We start from the raw sequence: 22,179 nt of genomic DNA, 5'->3' as shown, positions 1-22,179 counted from the left end.
GTATTAGACTATATCCCAATAGGGAGATCACTAATATAACCCCAAAAGCACTTTCATGGGACATTGATATTTCCAACCCCAAATAGCCTCCTACCTTATATACATAATGCCCACTTTTAAAGTATATATAATGTTACTCTATACAGTGGCTTTAACTTTAGTAGAACTATTTTTGCCATGAGGACCCATGCTTTTGGCACTATACCTCAGAACTCTGCAGTTTCCCCTTCCAGTTAATAAATCTAATTAAAAAGAAATACATAAAGAAAAAGAGAATATACATCACATATTAACTGATCTCTCTGAAGAACAATGACAGAATCTACAGAGAAACAGTCACAAAAACATAATTTATGCATACCTGATAAATTTATTTCTCTTGTGATGTAGAGTCCACGGATTCATCCTTACTTGTGGGATATTCTCCTCCCCTACAGGAAGTGGCAGAGAGAGCACCCACAGCAGAGCTGCCTATATAGCTCCCCCCTTAGCTCCACCCCCCAGTCATTCGACCGAAGGCTAGGAAGAAAAAGGAGAAACTATAGGATGCAGTGGTGACTGAAAGTTTAAAAAAACATAATTTATGTAAGAACTTACCTGATAAATTCATTTCTTTCATATTAGCAAGAGTCCATGAGCTAGTGACGTATGGGATATACATTCCTACCAGGAGGGGCAAAGTTTCCCAAACCTTAAAATGCCTATAAATACACCCCTCACCACACCCACAATTCAGTTTAACGAATAGCCAAGAAGTGGGGTGATAAGAAAAAAGTGCGAAAGCATATAAAATAAGGAATTGGAATAATTGTGCTTTATACAAAAAAATCATAACCACCACAAAAAAAGGGCGGGCCTCATGGACTCTTGCTAATATGAAAGAAATGAATTTATCAGGTAAGTTCTTACATAAATTATGTTTTCTTTCATGTAATTAGCAAGAGTCCATGAGCTAGTGACGTATGGGATAATGACTACCCAAGATGTGGATCTTTCCACACAAGAGTCACTAGAGAGGGAGGGATAAAATAAAGACAGCCAATTCCTGCTGAAAATAATCCACACCCAGAATAAAATTTTAATGAAAAAACATAAGCAGAAGATTCAAACTGAAACCACTGCCTGAAGTACGTTTCTACCAAAAACTGCTTCAGAAGAAGAAAACACATCAAAATGGTAGAATTTAGTAAAAGTATGCAAAGAGGACCAAGTTGGTGTTTTGCAAATCTGATCAACCGAAGCTTCATTCTTAAACGCCCAGGAAGTAGAAACTGACCTAGTAGAATGAGCTGTAATCCTTTGAGGCGGAGTGTTACCCGACTCAACATAGGCATGATGAAATAAAGATTTCAACCAAGATGCCAAAGAAATGGCAGAAGCTTTCTGGTCTTTTCTAGAACCGGAAAAGATGACAAATAGACTAGAAGTCTTTCGGAAAGACTTAGTAGCTTCAACATAATAATACAAAGCTCTAACAGCATCCAAAAAATGCAATGATTTCTCCTTAGAATTCATAGGATTAGGACATAATGAAGGAACCACAATTTCTCTACTAATGTTGTTAGAATTCACAACCTTAGGTAAAAAATTCAAAAGAAGTTCGCAGCACCGCCTTATCCTGATGCAAAATCAGAAAAGGAGACTCACAAAAAAAGAGTAGATAATTCAGAGATTCTTCTGGCAGAAGAGATGGCCAAAAGAAACAAAACTTTCCAAGAAAGTAATATAACGACCAAAGAATGCATGGGTTCAAAAGGAGAAGCTTGAAGAGCCCCCAGAACCAAATTCAAACTCCAAAGAGGAGAAATTGACTTAATGACAGGTTTTATACAAACCAAAGCTTGTACAAAACAATGAATATCAGGAAGATTAGCAATCCTTCTATGAAAAAGAACAGAAAGAGCAGAGATTTGTCTTTCAAGAAACTTGCGGACAAACCTTTATCTAAACCATCCTGAAGAAATATAAGTCTTCCAGACTCTATAATATATCTCTCTAGATACAGATTTACGAGCCTGTCACATAGTATCAATCACAGAGTCAGAGAAACCTCTTTGACCAAGAATCAAGCGTTCAAACTCCACACCTTAAAATTAAGGTTTTGAGATCCTGATGGAAAAAAGAACCTTGAGACAGAAAGACTGATCTTAACGGAAGAGTCCACAGCTGGCAAGAGGCCATCCGGACAAGATCCGCATACCAAAACCTGTGAGGCCATGCTGGAGCTACCAGCAGGACAAACGAGCATTCCTTTAGAATATTAAGAATACCCTTGGAAGAAGAACTAGAGGCGGAAAGATATAGGCAGGATGACACTTGTAAGGAAGAGATAATGCATCCACTGCCTCCGCCCGAGGATCCCTGGATCCGGACAGATACCAGGGAAGTTTCTTGTTTAGATGAGAAACCATCAGATCTATTTCTGAGAGTTCCCACATTTGAACAATCTGAGGAAATACCTCTGGGTGAAGACCATTCGCCCAGGTGCAACGTTTGGCGACTGAGATAATCCGCTTTCCAATTGTCCATACCTGGGATATGAACCGCAGAGATTAGACAGGAGCTGGATTCCGCCCAAACCAAAATTCGAGATACTTCTTTCATAGCCAGAGGACTGTGAGTCCCTCCTTGATGATTGATGTATGCCACAGTTGTGACATTGTCTTATCTGAAAACAAATGAACAACTCTCTCTTCAGAAGAGGCCAAGACTGAAGAGCTCTGAAATTGCACGGAGTTCCAAATATAGATCGGAAATCTCACCTCCTGAGATTCCCAAACCCCTTGTGCCGTCAGATACCCCCACACAGCTCCCCAACCTGTAAGACTTGCATCTGTTGAGATTATAGTCCAGGTCGGAAGAACAAAGAAGCCCCCTGAACTAAACGATGGTGATCTGCCCACCATGTCAGAGAGTGTCGTATAATCGGTTTAAAGATATTAATTGAGATATCTTTGAGTAATCCCTGCACCATTGGTTCAGCATACAGAGCTGAAGAGGTCGCATGTGAAAACGAGCAAAGGAGATCGCATTTGATGCGGCAGTCCTAAGACCTAAAATTTCCATGCATAAGGCTACCAAAGGGAATGATTGTGACTGAAGGTTTTGACAAGCTGATATCAATGTTAAACTTCTCTTGTCTGACAAGGACAGAGTCATAGACACTGAATCTATTCTAGAAACCTAAAAAGGTTACACTTGTCTGAGGAATCAATGAACTGATTGGTAAATTGATCCTCCAACCATGAACTTGAAGAAACAACACAAGTCGATTCGTATGAGATTCTTCGAAAATGAGAAGACTGAGCAAGTACCCAGATATTGTCCAATAAGGAAATACCAAAAAACCCTGTTCTCTGATTACAGAAAGAAGGGCACCGAGAACCTTTGAAATAAATTCTTGGAGCTAGGCCAAACGGTAGAGCCACAAAACTGGTAATGCTTGTCTAAAAAGAGAATCTCAGACACAAAAAGTGATCTGGATGAATCGGAATATGTAGATACACATCCTGTAAATCTATTGTAGACATATAATGCCCTTGCTAAACAAAAGGCAGGACAGTCCTACAGTAACCATCTTGAATGTTGGTATCCTTACATAACGATTCAATATTGATAGATCCGAAACTGGTCTGAAGGAATTGACCTTCTTTAGTACAATGAAGAGATAAAATAAAACCCCAGCCCCTGTTCCAGAACTGGAACTGGCATAATTACTCCAGCCAACTCTAAATCTGAAACATATTTCAGAAATGCTGAGCCTTTGCTGTGTTAACTGGGACACGGGAAAGAAAAAAATCTCTTAGCTTGGTAGCTCCAGCAGTAGACAGCGATTTTCCTGTAGTATCTTCTGACTCAGATGCAACGTGAGACATCTTGCAATATGTAAGAGAAAAAACAACATATAAAGCAAAATTGATCAAATTCCTTAAATGACAGTTTCAGGAATGGGAAAAAATGCCAAAGAACAAGCTTCTAGCAACCAGAAGCACTGAAAAAATAAGACTTAAATAATGTGGAGACAAAAGCGACGCCCTTATTTTTTAGCGCCAAATAAGACGCCCACATTATTTGGCGCCTAAATGCTTTTGGCGCCAAAAATGACGCCACATCCGGAACGCCGACATTTTTGGCGCAAAATAACGTCATGACGCCGGAAACGGAAAAGAATTTTTGCGCCAAAAAAGTCCGCGCCAAGAATGACGCAATAAAATGAAGCATTTTCAACCCCCGCGAGCCTAACAGCCCACAGGAAAAACAGAGTCAAATTTTTGAAGGTAAGAAAAAAATGATTAATTCAAATGCATTATCCCAAATATGAAACTGACTGTCTGAAAATAAGGCAAGGCAAATAAATGTTTGAATACATATATTTAGAACTTTATAAACAAAGTGCCCAACCATAGCTTAGAGTGTCACAGAAAATAAGATTTACTTACCCCAGGACACTCATCTACATGTTTGTAGAAAGCCAAACCAGTACTGAAACGAGAATCAGCAGAGGTAATGGTATATATAAGAGTATATCGTCGATCTGAAAAGGGAGGTAAGAGATGAATCTCTACGACCGATAACAGAGAACCTATGAAATAGACCCCGTAGAAGGAGATCACTGCATTCAAATAGGCAATACTCTCCTCACATCCCTCTGACATTCACTGCACGCTGAGAGGAAAACCGGGCTCCAACTTGCTGCGGAGCGCATATCAACGTAGAATCTAGCACAAACTTACTTCTCCACCTCCATCTGAGGCAAAGTTTGTAAAACTGAATTGTGGGTGTGGTGAGGGGTGTATTTATAGGCATTTTAAGGTTTGGGAAACTTTGCCCCTCCTGGTAGGAATGTATATCCCATACGTCACTAGCTCATGGACTCTTGCTAATTACATGAAAGAAACATAATTTATGCTTACCTGATGAATTTATTTCTCTTGTAGTGTAGTCAGTCCACGGGTCATCCATTACTTATGGGATTATATCTCTTCCCAACAGGAAGTTGCAAGAGGATCACCCAAGCAGAGCTGCTATATAGCTCCTCCCCTCACATGTCATATCCAGTCATTCGACCGAAACAAGACGAGAAAGGAGAAACCATAGGGTGCAGTGGTGACTGGAGTTTAATTAAAATTTAGGTCTGCCTTAAAAGACAGGGCGGGCCGTGGACTGACTACACTACAAGAGAAATAAATTTATCAGGTAAGCATAAATTATGTTTTCTCTTGTTAAGTGTAGTCAGTCCACGGGTCATCCATTACTTATGGGATACCAATACCAAAGCCAAAGTACACGGATGATGGGAGGGACAAGGCAGGAACTTTAAACGGAAGGAACCACTGCCTGAAGCACCTTTCTCCCAAAAATAGCCTCCGAAGAAGCAAAAGTGTCAAATTTGTAAAATTTTGAAAAAGTGTGAAGTGAAGACCAAGTTGCAGCCTTGCAAATCTGTTCAACAGAGGCCTCATTTTTAAAGGCCCAGGTGGAAGCTACAGCTCTAGTGGAATGAGCTGTAATTCTTTCAGGAGGCTGCTGTCCAGCAGTCTCATAGGCTAAACGTATTATGCTACGAAGCCAAAAGGAGAGAGAGGTAGCCGAAGCCTTTTGACCTCTCCTCTGTCCAGAGTAAACGACAAACAGGGAAGAAGTTTGACGAAAATCTTTAGTTGCCTGTAAATAGAACTTCAGGGCACGGACCACGTCCAGATTATGCAAAAGTCGTTCCTTCTTTGAAGAAGGGTTAGGACATAAAGATGGAACAACAATCTCTTGATTGATATTCCTGTTAGAAACCACCTTAGGTAAAAACCCAGGTTTAGTACGCAGAACTACCTTGTCTGAATGGAAAATCAGATAAGGAGAATCACAGTGTAGGGCAGATAACTCAGAGACTCTTCGAGCCGAGGAAATAGCCATCAAAAACAGAACTTTCCAAGATAATAGCTTAATATCAATGGAATGGAGGGGTTCAAACGGAACACCTTGAAGAACTTTAAGAACTAAGTTTAAGCTCCACGGCGGAGCAACAGTCTTAAACACAGGCTTAATCCTAGCCAAAGCCTGACAAAAAGCCTGAACGTCTGGAACATCTGCCAGACGTTTGTGTAACAGAATAGACAGAGCAGAAATCTGTCCCTTTAATGAACTAGCAGATAAACCCTTTTCTAAACCCTCTTGTAGAAAGGACAAAATCCTAGGAATCCTAACTTTACTCCATGAGTAACTCTTGGATTCACACCAATATAAGTATTTACGCCATATTTTATGGTAAATTTTTCTGGTAACAGGTTTCCGAGCCTGTATTAAGGTATCAATAACTGACTCAGAGAAGCCACGCTTTGATAGAATCAAGCGTTCAATCTCCATGCAGTCAGCCTCAGAGAAATTAGATCTGGATGGTTGAAAGGACCCTGAATTAGAAGGTCCTGTCTCAGAGGTAGAGACCATGGTGGACAGGACGACATGCCCACTAGATCTGCAAACCAGGTCCTGCGTGACCACGCAGGTGCTATCAGAATCACCAATGCTCTCTCCTGTTTGATCCTGGCAATCAGCCGAGGAAGCAGCGGAAATGGTGGAAACACATAAGCCATGTTGAAAACCCAAGGGGCTGCTAGAGCATCTATCAGCGCCGCTCCCGGGTCCCTGGACCTGGATCCGTAGCAAGGAAGTTTGGCATTCTGTCGAGAAGCCATGAGATCCAGTTCCGGTTTGCCCCAACGATGAATTAGTTGAGCAAAGACCTCCGGATGAAGTTCCCACTCCCCCGGATGAAAAGTCTGACGACTTAGGAAGTCCGCCTCCCAGTTCTCCACGCCTGGGATATAGATCGCCGACAGGTGGCAAGAGTTGGACTCTGCCCAGCGAATTATCTTTGATACTTCCAACATCGCTAGGGAACTCCTGGTTCCCCCTTGATGGTTGATGTAAGCCACAGTCGTGATATTGTCCGACTGAAATCTGATGAACCTCAGTGTTGCCAACTGAGGCCAAGCTAGAAGAGCATTGAATATCACTCTCAATTGCAGAATATTTATTGGGAGGAGTTTCTCCTCCTGAGTCCACAATCCCTGAGCCTTCAGGGAGTTCCAGACTGCGCCCCAACCTAGAAGGCTGGCATCTGTTGTTACAATCGTCCAATCTGGCCTGCAAAAGGTCATCCCTTTGGACAGATGGAGTCGAGAAAGCCACCAGAGAAGAGAATCCCTGGTCTCTTGATCCAGATTTATTAGAGGGGACAAATCTGAGTAATCCCCATTCCACTGACTGAGCATGCATAATTGCAGCGGTCTGAGATGCAGGCGCGCAAATGGTACTATGTCCATTGCTGCTACCATTAAGCCGATTACTTCCATGCACTGGGCTACTGACGGGTGTGGAATGGAATGAAGGGCACGGCAAGCATTTAGAAGCTTTGATAACCTGGCCTCCGTCAGGTAAATTTTCATCTCTACAGAATCTATAAGAGTCCCTAAGAAGGGAACCCTTGTGAGTGGTAATAGAGAACTCTTTTCCACGTTCACCTTCCACCCATGCAACCTCAGAAATGCCAGAACTATCTCTGTATGAGACTTGGCAGTTTGAAAACTTGACGCTTATATCAGAATGTCGTCTAGGTACGGAGCCACCGCTATGCCTCGCGGTCTTAGTACCGCCAGAAGTGAGCACAGAACCTTTGTAAAGATTCTTGGGGCCGTAGCTAACCCGAAGGGAAGAGCTACAAACTGGTAATGCCTGTCTAGGAAGGCAAATCTTAGATACCGATAATGATTCTTGTGAATCGGTATATGAAGGTAGGCATCCTTTAAGTCCACTGTGGTCATGTACTGACCCTCTTGGATCATGGGTAGGATGGTTCGAATAGTTTCTATTTTGAATGATGGAACTCTTAGGAACTTGTTTAGGATCTTTAAGTCCAAGATTGGTCTGAAGGTTCCCTCTTTCTTGGGAACCACAAACAGATTTGTGACTAAGGACCTATAGCAGGTCTGAAACGTTGTATGTTTGTCAAAAGACCCTATATGAAGAAATAAAGGTTTTTTAACTATTGGTGGCTGGAACAAATCTTTTTTGCTACTTGAAGTATTTGCAGGATAAGGCAGATCCTGGGTTCCGTGCCCCACAAGCCACATATCTGTTGGTGCTGTTTTCCACACTTTGCTTTGAGGATTTGCTTCTGACCAAAGCCTGACTAAATGCTTGAACGTCTGGGACATCTTCCAGACGTTTGTGTAGAAGAATAGACAAAGCAGATATTTGTCCTTATAAGGAACTAGCTGATAATCCCTTCTCCAAACCTTCTTGGAGAAAAGACAATATTCTAGGAATCCTAATCTTACTCCACGAGTAACCTTTGGATTCACACCAATAAAGATATTTGCGCCAAATCTTATGATAGATGTTCCTGGTGACAGGCTTTCTAGCCTGAATCAGGGTATCAATGACCGACTCAGAGAAACCACGCTTTGATAGAATCAGGCGTTCAATCTCCAAGCAGTCAGACGCAGAGAAATTAGATTTGGATGCGTGAACAGACCTTGGATTAGAAGGTCCTGCCTCATTGGCAGAGTCCATGGTAGAACCGAGGACATGTCCACTAGGTCTGTATACCAAATCCTGTGTGGCCACGCAGGTGCTATCAGAATCACCGAAGCTCTCTCCTGCTTTATTCTGGCAACCAGACGTAGAAGGAGAGGAAATACATAGGCCAGATTCAAGGACCAAGGCACTGCTAGAGCATCTATCAGTACCGCCTTGGGATCCCGGGACCTGGACCTGTAACGAGAAAGTTTGGCATTCTGACGGGACACCATCAGATCCAATTCTGGTGTGCCCCATAGCTGAATCAGCTGGGCAAATACCTCCGGATGGAGTTCCCACTCCACCAGATGAAAAGTCTAACAACTTAGGAAATCCGCCTCCCAGTTCTCTACTCCTGGGATGTGGATTGCTGAGAGATGGCAAGAGTGATCCTCTGCCCATTGGATTATTTTGGTTACCTCCATCATCGCTAGATAACTCATTGTTCCTCCTTGATGATTGATATAAGCTACAGTCGTGATGTTGTCCGACTGAAACCTGATGAATTTGGCCGCAGCAAGCTGAGGCCACGCCTGAAGCGCATTGAATATCGCTCTCAGTTCTAGAATATTTATCGGGAGAAGAGATTCCTCCCGAGACCATAAGCCCTGTGCTTTCAGGGAGTTCCAGACTGCATCCCAGCCTAGCAGGCTGGTATCTGTCATTACAATGAGCCACTCTGGCCTGCGGAAACACATTCCCTGAGACAGGTGGTCCTGAGGCAACCACCAGAGAAGAGAATCTTTGGTCTCCTGGTCCAGATGCAGTTGAGGAGACAAATCTGCATAATCCCCATTCCACTGTTTGAGCATGCATAGATGTAGTGGTCTGAGGTGTAGGCGGGCAAAAGGAACTATGGCCATTGCCGCTACCATGAGTCCGATTACCTCCATATACTGAGCCACTGATGGCCGAGGAATGGAATGAATAGCTCGGCAAGTGGTTAAGAGCTTTGATTTTCACAAGGGTGCTAGGGTCCCTTCTGGCGGTTCTACGACCACTGGGCATAGCAGTGGCACCTTATCTAGATGACATCTTATTTCAGGCGTCAACTTTCCAGCTATCCAAGTCACACACGGGCATTGTGTTGGCTTTTCTGAGATCTCACGGGTGGACGGTGAACATAAAAAAGATTTCTCTCTTCCCTCTTATAAGAGTTTCCTTCCTAGGGACTCTGATAGACTCGGTAGAAATAAAATTATTTCTGATGGCGGTCAGAAAATGGGATTTGGCATACCAAAAACTGTCCTGGTTCTGTTCCTTCCATATACTTTCAGCAAAACCACATAATTTAAAGTGTTTGCAACAAGGAGTATACTACTTAAGTAAAAGTAGTTTCACTTTTTCCATGTGGGCCAGGTGAAGTGTGCCTTGCAGGCAACCTCCCCTACACAAGGCACATTCCTTAACACCTGGAAATGGCTGCAAGCCTGGTGAGGGACAGCATCACCCCCGAGATAAATTCATTCATGTCACTGCTGTGACTCTCTCCCCACGCACTGCTTAGGCTTTGGAAAAAACAGACACGGGTGCTGTGTTGGTCATCAGCAGTGTGATGTGTGAGTCTGCTTTGGTGTTAATGATTATTTTACATAATTCATACAAATTCCAGCATTACATTAACCCCTTTGACTACCAGAAAAAGTCAGGAAGCAATTTGCACAGTGATGTGCTTTAGTCCTAAATGCCGCCAAGGGGTTAAGATAACAGTAAATATATATTTATTATGCAGTGAAATCATAAAGAGTGACTTACTGGCATCCATTGAAACCCCCAAACTGAAACAGAATATTTTAAATATTGCAGTAGATTTGCAATGAAAATGTGTGATTTGGACAAAGAAATATTGATCGCGGATTTGTTTATTTTGTGTAGTACATGTGTAATCACACAAATCTTAACCTATATATCTATATACATATTCGCCTATACACACACACACACAAACACATACAATTATAGTCTCTCCAAACTACTTGTAACTCTAAGGCCTAGATTTAGAGTTTGGCGGTAGCCGTCAAAACCAGCGTTAGAGGCTTCCTAACGCTGGTTTTTACCGCCCTCTGGTATTTGGAGTCAGTCAGGAAAGGGTCTAACGCTCACTTTGCAGCCGCGACTTTTCCATACCGCAGATCCCCCTACGCCATTTGCGTATCCTATCTTTTCAATGGGATCTTTCTAACGCCGGTATTTAGAGTCGTGGCTGAAGTGAGCGTTAGAAATCTAACGACAAAACTCCAGCCGCAGAAAAAAGTCAGTAGTTAAGAGCTTTCTGGGCTAACGCCGGTTTATAAAGCTCTTAACTACTGTGCTCTAAAGTACACTAACACCCATAAACTACCTATGTACCCCTAAACCGAGGCCCCCCCACACCACCGCCACTCTAATAAAAAATTTTAACCCCTAATCTGCCGCTCCGTACACCGCCGCAACCTACATTATCCCTATGTACCCCTAATCTGCTGCCCCTAACATCGCCGACACCTATATTCTATTTATTAACCCCTAATCTGCCCCCCCCCCAACGTCGCCGCCACCTACCTACACTTATTAACCCCTAATCTGCCGACCGGACCGCACCGCTACTATAATAAAGTTATTAACCCCTAATCCGCCTCACTCCCGCCTCAATAACCCTTATCTAGATGACATCTTATTTCAGGTGTCCCTAACATCGCCGACACCTAACTTCAAGCATTAACCCCTAATCTGCCGACCGGAGCTCACCGCTACTCTAATAAATTTTTTAACCCCTAAAGCTAATTCTAACCCTAACACCCCCCTAAATTAAATATAATTTTTATGTAACGAAATAAATTAACTCTTATTAAATAAATTATTCCTATTTAAAGCTAAATACTTACCTGTAAAATAAACCCTAATATAGCTACAATATAAATAATAATTATATTGTAGCTATTTTAGGATTAATATTTATTTTACAGGCAAGTTTGTATTATTTTAACCAGGTACAATAGCTATTAAATAGTTAATAACTATTTAATAGCTACCTAGTTAAAATAATTACAAAATTACCTGCAAAATAAATCCTAACCTAAGATACAATTAAACCTAACACTACACTATCAATAAATTAATTAAATAAAATACCTACAATTATCTACAATTAAACCTAACACTACACTATCAATAAATTAATTAAATACAATACCTACAAATAAATACAATTAAATAAACTAAAGTACAAAAATAAAAAAGAACTAAGTTACAAAAAATAAAAAAATATTTACAAACATTAGAAAAATATTACAACAATTTTAAACTAATTACACCTACTCTAAGCCCCCTAATAAAATAACAAAGACCCCCAAAATAAAAAAATGCCCTACCCTATTCTAAAATTAAAATAGAAAAGCTCTTTTACCTTACCAGCCCTGAAAAGGGCCCTTTGCGGGGCATGCCCCAAAGAATTCAGCTCTTTTGCCTGTAAAAAAAAACATACAATACCCCCCCCAACATTACAACCCACCACCCACATACCCCTAATCTAACCCAAACCCCCCTTAAATAAACCTAACACTAAGCCCCTGAAAATCTTCCTACCTTATCTTCACCACGCCGGGTTCACCGATCGATCCAGAAGAGCTCCTCCGATGTCTTGATCCAAGCCCAAGCGGGGGGCTGAAGATGTCCATGATCCGACTGAAGTCTTCATCCAAGCGGGAGCTGAAGAGGTCCATGATCGGGCTGAAGTCTTCTATCGAGCGACATCTTCAATCTTCTTTCTTCCGGATCCATGTTCATCCCGCCGACGCGGAACATCCATCTTCACCGACGACTTCCCGACGAATGACGGTTCCTTTAAGGGACGTCATCCAAGATGGCGTCCCTCGAATTCCGATTGGCTGATAGGATTCTATCAGCCAATCGGAATTAAGGTAGGAAAATTCTGATTGGCTGATGGAATCAGCCAATCAGAATCAAGTTCAATCCGATTGGCTGATCCGATCAGCCAATCAGATTGAGCTCGCATTCTATTGGCTGATCGGAACATGGATCCGGAAGAAAGAAGATTGAAGATGCCGCTTGATAGAAGACTTCAGCCCGATCATGGACCTCTTCAGCTCCCGCTTGGATGAAGACTTAAGCCCGATCATGGACCTCTTCAGCTCCCGCTTGGATGAAGACTTCAGTCGGATCATGGACATCTTCAGCCCCCCGCTTGGGCTTGGATCAAGACATCGGAGGAGCTCTTCTGGATCGATCGGTGAACCCTGGTGAAGATAAGGTAGGAAGATCTTCAGGGGCTTAGTGTTAGGTTTATTTAAGGGGGGTTTGGGTTAGATTAGGGGTATGTGGGTGGTGGGTTGTAATGTTGGGGGGGGGGGGTATTGTATGTTTGTTTTTTTACAGGCAAAAGAGCTGAATTCTTTGGGGCATGCCCCGCAAAGGGCCCTTTTCAGGGCTGGTAAGGTAAAAGAGCTTTTCTATTTTAATTTTAGAATAGGGTAGGGCATTTTTTTTATTTTGGGGGTCTTTGTTATTTTATTAGGGGGCTTAGAGTAGGTGTAATTAGTTTAAAATTGTTGTAATATTTTTCTAATGTTTGTAAATATTTTTTTATTTTTTGTAACTTAGTTCTTTTTTATTTTTTGTACTTTAGTTTATTTCATTGTATTTATTTGTAGGTATTGTATTTAATTAATTTATTGATAGTGTAGTGTTAGGTTTAATTGTAACTTAGGTTAGGATTTATTTTACAGGTAATTTTTTAATTATTTTAACTAGGTAACTATTAAATAGTTATTAACTATTTAATAGCTATTGCACCTGGTTAAAATAATTACAAAGTTGCCTGTAAAATAAATATTAATTCTAAAATAGCTACAATATAATTATAATTTATATTGTAGCTATATTAGGGTTTATTTTACAGGTAAGTATTTAGCTTTAAATAGGAATAATTTATTTAATAAGAGTTAATTTATTTCGTTAGATTTAAATTATATTTAACTTAGGGGGGTGTTAGTGTTAGGGTTAGACTTAGCTTTAGGGGTTAATACATTTATTAGAGTAGCGGTGAGATCCGGTCGGCAGATTAGGGGTTAATTATTGTAGGTAGGTGGAGGCGACGTTGGGGGCGGCAGATTAGGGGTTAATAAATATAATATAGGGGTCGGCGGTGTTAGGGGCAGCAGATTAGGAATACATAGGGATAACGTAGGTTGCGGCGGTGTACGGAGCGGCAGATTAGGGGTTAATAATAATATGCAGGGGTCAGTGATAGCGGGGGCAGCAGATTAGGGGTTAATAAGTGTAAGATTAGGGGTGTTTAGACTCGGGGTACATGTTAGGGTGTTAGGTGCAGACTTAGGAAGTGTTTCCGCATAGGAAACAATGGGGCTGCGTTAGGAGCTGAACGCTGCTTTTTTGCAGGCGTTAGGTTTTTTTTTCAGCTCAAACAGCCCCATTGTTTTCTATGGGGGAATCGTGCACAAGCACGTTTTTGAAGCTGGCCGCGTCCGTAAGCAACGCTGGTATTTAGAGTTGCAGTGGCGGTAAATATGCTCTACGCTCCCTTTTGTGGAGCCTAACGTAGCCCTTCTGTGAACTCTAAATACCAGCGGTATTTAAAAGGTGCGGGGGGGGGGGGTAAAGCACGCGTAGCTAACGCACCCCTTTGGCCGCAGAACTCTAAATCTAGCCGTAAGTTATTTGTCAGGAACTGTAGGGTATTTATCTGACTAATGAAGAAGCAGACAAAATAATCATTATACTACCCCCCTCCACAACCACACTCACCATTCCCATCATTCTCCTGTCTAAATATAAGTTTCACGTTGAGAAATGGTAATAGTAAACCTTTACTTTCTTGGCAGTTTAGTTTTATAGATGGCCCAAACAGAAAAAAAACATAATTTATGCAAGAACTTACCTGATAAATTAATTTCTTTCATATTGGCAAGAGTCCATGAGCTAGTGACATATGGGCTATACAATCCTACCAGGAGGGGCAAAGTTTCCCAAACATCAAAATGCCTATAAATACACCCCTCACCACACCCACAATTCAGTTTAACGATTAGCCAAGTAGTGGGATGATAGAAACAGGAGTAAAAAGCATCAAAAAAGGAACTGGAAATATAATTGTGCTTTGTACAAAAAAAACATAACCACCATAAAAAGGGTGGGTCTCATGGACTCTTGCCAATATGAAAGAAATGAATTTATCAGGTAAGTTCTTACATAAATTATGTTTTCTTTCATGTAATTGGCAAGAGTCCATGAGCTAGTGACATATGGAATAGTAATACCCAAGATGTGGAACTCCACAGAAGAGTCACTAGAGATGGAGGGATAAAATAAAAACAGCCATTTTCCGCTGAAAAATTAAATCCACAACCAAAAGAATAAGTTTTTCTTATAATTGAAAAGAAAAAACTTAAAAAATAAGCAGAGGAATTAAACTGAAACAGCTGCCTGAAGAACTTTTCTACCAAAAACTGGTTCCGAAGAGGCAAATACATCAAAACGGTAGAATTTAATAAATGTATGCAAAGAACACCAAGTCGCTGCTTTGCAAATCTGATCAACTGAAGCTTCATTCTTAAAAGCCCACGAAGTGGAGACTGATCTAGTAGAATGAGCTGTGATTCTCTGAGGCTGGGCATGACCCGACTCCATATAAGCCTTATGAATCAAAAGCTTTAAACAAGATGCCAAGGAAATGGCAGAAGCTTTCTGACCTTTCCTAGAACCAGAAAAGACAACAAATAGACTTGAAGACTAGAAGTCTTCCTGAAATCTTTAGTAGCTTTGACATAATATTTCAAAGTTCTTACAACATCCAGAGAATGTAAGGATCTCTCCAAAGAATTTTTAGGATTAGGACACAAAGAGGGGACAACAATTTCCCTATTAATGTTGTTAGAATTCACAACTTTAGGTCAAAATTTAAATGAAGTCCGCAAAATTGCCTTATCTTGATGAAAAATCAGAAAAGGTGATTCACAAGAAAGAGCAGATAATTCAGAAACTCTTCTAGCAGAAGATATAGCCAAAAGGAATAACACTTTCCAAGAAAGTAGTTTAATATCCAAAGAATGCATAGGCTCAAAAGGAGGAGCCTGTAAAGCTCTCAGGACCAAATTAAGACTCCAAGGAGGAGAAATTGATTTAATGACAGGCTTGATATGGACCAAAGCCTGAACAAAACAGTGAATATCAGGAAGTTTAGCAATCTTTCAGTGAAATAAAACAGAAAGAGCAGAGATTTGTCCCTTTAAGGAACTTGCAGACAAACCTTTATCCAAACCATCCTGAAGAAACTGTAAAATTCTAGGAATTCTAAAAGAATGCCAGGAGAATTTATGAAAATAACACCATGAATTATAAGTCTTCCAAACTCGATAATACATCTTCCTAGAAACAGATTTACGAGCCTGTAACATAGTATCAATCACTGAGTCAGAGAAACCTTTATGAGTAAGCACTAGGCGTTCAATTTCCATACCTTCAAATTTAATGATTTGAGATCCTGATGGAAAAACGGTCCTTGAGACAGAAGATCTGGTCTTAAAGGAAGTGGCCATGGTTGAAAACTGGACATCCGGATAAGGTCCGCATACCAGAACCTGTGAGGCCATGCTGGTGCTACCAGAAACAAATGTTCCATGATGATCTTGGAGATCACTTTTGGAAGAAGAACTAGAGGCGGGAAGATATAAGCAGGTTGGTAAAACCAAGGAACTGCTAACGCATCCACCGACTCTGCCTGAGGATCCCTGGACCTGGACAGGTACCTGGGAAGTTTCTTGTTCAGATGGGAAGCCATCAAATCTATTTCTGGAAGACCCCACATCTGAACAATCTGAAAAAACACATCTGGATGGAGTGACTACTCCCCCGGATGTAAAGTCTGACGGCTGAGATAATCCGCTTCCCAATTGTCTACACCTGGGATATGTACCGCAGAAATTAGACAAGAGCTGGATTCCGCCCGAGTAAGTATCCAAGACACTTCTTCCATAGCTAGGCGACTGCGAGTCCCACCCTGATGATTGACATATGCCACAGTTGTGACATTGTCTGTCTGAAAACAAATGAATGATTCTCTCTTCAATAGAGGCCAAACCTGAAGAGCCAAAAAATAGCACAGAGTTCTAAAATATTGATTGGTAACCTCTAAGGGTAAACGTTTTAACACAATTTTATTTAGCGCTATATTCAAAGCACGTACAAGATAAAAGATAAAATATTGCAATGAGTGATGTCACCGTAAACAGCTTCCTCTGCCAGACTGTATCCTTGACGAACTGCTGTGATCTTAACTCATTCACCGGTCTGGTGTGTAGATCTCAGGTATAGCCTATTTGCTCTTGACAGTCTGGCTGGCGTTGCTGCGATGACACGTATCCTCTTCCTCAATGCGTTTCATCTGGTGGCGCCCAGACTTTCTCAAGAGGTAGGTTCTTGAGAAAGTCTGGACGCCAGTTTCAGGAATGGGAAAAAATGGCAGTTTCAGGAATGGGAAAAAATGCAAACAGCATAGCCCTCTGAGCATAGAAAAAAGGCAAGAGGCATATAGGAAGTGGGGTTTAAATAATAAAATTATTTGGCGCCAATTATGATACGCAACGCAAAACAAAAAATTTTGGCGCTAACAACATCTGGAAATAACGCAACACGCGTCGTAGCAGACGCAATCTTGTGCAAGGAAACCTGACATCAACTAAGACGTCGGAAATTACGTATTTGCGTCACCGAACGTACCTTCGCGCTAAAAAAATTCTGGTGCCAAGAATGACGCAATAAATATCAGCATTTTGCGACCTTGCGAGCCTAAATTTTGTCCGCGAAAATTAATGAAAACAGTCAATTTTAAAGAAAAGACTATACCCCAGGTAAGAAAAAATAACTTCCTAAATATATTTTTCCCAATTTTGAAACTGATAGTCTGCAAAAGGAAATATACATAAACCTGACTCATGGCAAATATAAGTACAATACATATATTTAGAACTTTACATTAATACATAAAGTGCCAAACCATAACTGTGAGTGTCTTTAAGAAATAAAAACATACTTACCGAAAGACACCCATCCACATATAGCAGATAGCCAAACCAGTACTGAAACAGTTATCAGTAGAGGTAATGGAATATGAGAGTATATCGTCGATCTGAAAAGGGAGGTAGGAGATGAATCTCTACGACCGATAACAGAGAACCTATGAAAAGATTTCCCGCAAGGAAAACCATAGAATTCAATAGGTGATACTCCCTTCATGTCCCTCTGACATTCACTGTACTCTGAGAGGAATCGGGCTTCAAAATGCTGAGAAGCGCATGTCAACGTAGAAATCTTAGCACAAACTTACTTCACCATCTCCATAGGAGGCAAAGTTTGTAAAACTGAATTGTGGGTGTGGTGAGCGGTGTATATATAGGCATTTTGAGGTTTGGTAAACTTTGCCCCTCCTGGTAGGATTGTATATCCCATACGTCACTAGCTCATGGACTCTTGCCAATTACATGAGAGAAAAATGTACACATGCAGTTATCACAACATACTGAGAAGTAATCAACAAAATCTACAAAACTGCTGACTGTACCAACAGTCACTATGGTCAGTAGAACATTATGCTCAGACTCATTTCCACCAAAATAATTATTAACAAAGAATTGGATACTTTCTTTGCAGAAGTTTAGCATGCTCAGAGGGACCGTTTACCCAAACATTTTCTCCCCTTTAATTTGTTCCTAATGATCCATTTTTCCTGCTGGAGTGTATTAAATTTTTTACAAGTAGCTACTTTACCCTTATTTCAGCATTTTAAATAGCTGATTTAGCCTGTGGTATCCCCACCAATACTGAAAGTTTTGAAACTTAAATAAAGTCCAGGCTATTAACAGGCAATATAAACACAGCCAGAAAAAGAAATTACACTCCCAGTGAGGTGTAGAAGAGATAACTAATAAAATTATACATTTCCATTGTTCTCTTTAAGTATTGGGCTATGGTTTACAAACAGATATAAGATAAGAAAGCAAGTGTGCGTACACATAGTAAAATCTCATTTTACCTACAAGCTCAACCCATTTAAATAGGCTGTGGTTTCAAAGCACAACACCAGCAATTTCCTATATAAAAATAAACCTGAAAATTTCTCATACATTATATACTCTGCAGCTGGTGAATCATTGGAAATACATAAAGAGATAAACAATTTGACAGTATACTGTCCCTTTAATGGCTTTCCTTGCCTCCAGCATCTGCAGGGGGCAACATCCTCCTTGATCTGTGGGCTCCATGTGTAAATGTATGCAAACAAAACCATTGTGCAGGCATCCCTACCCCAACAACACACAGTTGCTACTTATAACAACACTTATAAGTACTTATACTTAGAAGGTGCCAGTAAGATTTATAATAGCAGCTATGAAATTAAGGAACTGAAAACAATGAATAAACAAAAAAAGGAAGTGGAAATATTGGTACCTGATTTTTGTATAGGGTTTCCTTGAGACTAGTAAGAGCATGCATGCGGACATCTACATTTTCATGCTGAATTGCCTTTATTGATAACAGCATTGCTGTCTGAAGATCAGTACTTTTGGAAGTTTCCTATAACAAAATAAAGTAGAAAGCTCACTACACAGCAATGAACTGCAGAAATCCAGTAGCAGCAGAATTAAAATAGAACATACTTTTCTGTATTCCTGTAGAACCTTCTGGATCTGCTTAAGTTCAGGATGGTCAGGCAGAAAATAGATTTCATGGAGAAAATCCTGAACAGCTTTCCTAAAGGATTTAAAATAAATGTCAGTGTAAGCAGACAAAGCAAGTGCTTGTGTTTATTACACATGATTGTGCAGCATCTTAAGGTGATATTTGGCTATCTAGTAATTATACCAACTTTAAAAAACTATCTTACTTGTATCCCTTAAAAGGTTTATATTTCTTGATAACATATACTAGCTCCTTTTTCTAGGATGGTGTCTCTGTATAAACATGAATCCTTAGCCCATTAAATACCATTATATGAAAAACAAAATGTATGCTTACCTGATAAATTTATTTCTTGATACTGTGAGTCCACGGATCATCAATTACTGTTGGGAATATCACTCCTGGCCAGCAGGAGGAGGCAAAGAGCACCACAGCAAAGCTGTTAAGTATCACTTCCCTTCCCACAACCCCCAGTCATTCGACCAAAGGAAAAGGAGAGAAAGGAAGCAACACAAGGTGCAGAGGTGCCTGGGGTTTAAACAAAAAAACTGTTTGTAAACAGGGAGGGCCATGGACTAACCATGTCAAGAAATAAATAAAATGTATCAGGTAAGCATACATTTTGTTTTCTTTCTTAAGACACAGTGAGTCCACGGATCATCAATTACTGTTGGGAATCAATATCCAAAGCTAGAGGACACAGATGATAAAGGAGGTCAAGACAGGCAACCTAAAAAGAAGGCACCACTGCTTGAAGAACCTTTCTTTCTCCTAAAAGAAGCCTCAGCCAAAGCAAAAGTATCAAATTTATAAAATTTAGAAAAAGTGTGCAATGAAGACCAAGTCGCAGCCTTACAAATCTGTTCTACAGAGGCCTCATCCTTGAAGGTCCAAGAAGAAGACACCGCCCTAGTGGAATTAGCTGTAATTCTCTCAGTAGGCTGCTGTCCAGCAGTTTTATAAGCCATACGAATTCTGGCTTTTACGTTTACCAGAGAAGCAAACAAACAGTGCAGAAGACTGACGAAAATCCTTCGTAGTCTGCAAATAGAATTTAAGCACCCGCACAACGTCTAAGTAGTACAACAAACGTTCCTTATGAGGAGGATTAGGACAGAGAGAGGGAACAACAATTTCCTGATTAATATTTCTGTCCGAAACAACCTTAGGAAGAAAACCAAACTTGGTACAGAGAACAGCCTTATCTGCATGAAATATGAGATAAGGAGAATCACACTGCAATGCTGAGAGTTCAGAAATCCTCAGAGCAGAAGAAGTATCAGTAAGAAATAAAACTTTCCAAGATAATAACTTAATATCTAAGGAATGCATAGGCTCAAATGGAGCTTGCTGCAAAACCTTAAGAACAAGATTAAGGCTCCAAGGGGGAGCAACTGATTTAAATACAGGCCTGATTCTGACCAGGGCCTGACAAAAGGATTGTATATCCGGCACATCAGCCAGACGTTTGTGCAGCAGAATGGATAATGCAGAAATCTGTCCTTTGAGGGTACTGACAGATAACCCCTTCTCGAGGCCTTTGAGAAAATTCTGGGAGCTGTGGCAAGGCCAAATGGAAGTGCCACAAATTGAAAATGTTTGTCTAGATAGGCAAACCTCAGATATTTGTGATGATCCCTGTGAATGAGAACGTATGGTGGTCATAAATTGACCCTCTTGTATCAGGGGGAGAATGGAGAGGATAGTTCCCATCTTGAAGGACAGCACTCTGAGGAACTTGTTTAGTAACTTTAGATCTAGAATGGGCCTAAATTTTCCCTCTTTTTTTGAGTAAAACCCGAGACCCTGTTCCTGACTTGGGACAGGCACTATCACTCCCAAGAGGTAAAGGTCCTATGTCGTCCAGATAAGGCACTCACCTCCTCCTTACACCTAAGGCAAATAGAATGACTGGAGGTTGTGGGAAGGGAAGTGATACTTAACAGCTTTGCTGTGGTGCTCTTTGCTTCCTCCTGCTGGCCAGGAGTGATATTCCCAACAGTGATTGTTGATTCGTGGACTCACCGTGTCTTAAGAAAGAAATATAGTTCGTGCACTTTGACTTCATTATCACATTCATTTTTGATGGGTATATAAATTAAAGCTGTTTTAATAGAAAATAGGTTTTGAATGACTGAAAATATGTGTATTCTGAAAAAATGCGGTATTTTCACTTTTTATATAAGGTTCCAGTAAGATTTCATTACACTTATGAGACAGTGAACCAGTTTTAAATATTTGATTCATAAAAAAAAATTTACACTTCCTGGCAGGGAGAGTCCATAACTTCATTCCTTACTGTTGGGAAATACAACACCTGGCCACCAGGAGGAGGCAAAGACACCCCAGCCAAAGGCTTAAAAATCCCTCCCACTTCCCCTAGTCATTCTGCAGAGGGAACAAGTAGGAGAAACATCAGGGTATAAAATGTGCCAGAAAAAAATAATATAAAAAGGGAGCCACCCATTAACAAAATAAATTACGGGTGGGGTTGTGGACTCTCCCTGCCAGGAAGGAAAGGAATTTTCTGGTAAGCATAAATTATGTTTTCCTTCCATAAGGCAGGGAGAGTCTACGACTTCATTCCTTACTGTTGGAAAAACTATACCCAAGCTCCAGAGGACACTGAATGAATAACAGGAGGGAACAGAAAAAAAGAGGCGGACTCTATTCTGAGGGCACCACAGCCTGCAAAACATTTCTCCTGAAAGCTGCTTCAGCTGAAGCAAACACATAAAACTTGTTCAATTTTGAAAAAGTGTGTAAGGAGGACCAGGTAGCAGCCTTACAAATCTGATCCATTGAGGCTTCATTCTTAAAAGTCCAAGAGGAAGCCACTGTTTTAGTGGAATGAGCCATTATCCTCTCAGAAGGCTGTCGTCCCGTTGTCGATAAAGCTAAGCGGAGGACACT

The 22,179-nt window shown here is 40.8% G+C and overlaps 1 protein-coding gene across 1 annotated transcript in view; it reads right to left on the bottom strand.

Annotated features, from left to right (window-relative positions):
• ATR (ATR serine/threonine kinase) overlaps window positions 1-22,179 on the bottom strand; it is a 455,512-nt gene that overhangs the window by 292,040 nt on the left and 141,293 nt on the right. The window contains exons 21-22 of the mRNA XM_053711664.1: window positions 19,245-19,338; window positions 19,036-19,161 (exon numbers count right to left, since the gene is read on the bottom strand). Coding sequence (XP_053567639.1) covers window positions 19,036-19,161; window positions 19,245-19,338 — 220 coding nt within the window. The remainder of the gene's footprint in view (window positions 1-19,035; window positions 19,162-19,244; window positions 19,339-22,179) is intronic.

The sequence above is a fragment of the Bombina bombina genome, chromosome 4 (genome assembly GCF_027579735.1).
Source record: "Bombina bombina isolate aBomBom1 chromosome 4, aBomBom1.pri, whole genome shotgun sequence".
In the NCBI taxonomy this organism is placed as follows: domain Eukaryota; kingdom Metazoa; phylum Chordata; class Amphibia; order Anura; family Bombinatoridae; genus Bombina; species Bombina bombina.
The sequence above is the reverse complement of the archived record's forward strand: the minus strand, read 5'-3'. Positions and strand labels throughout refer to the sequence as shown.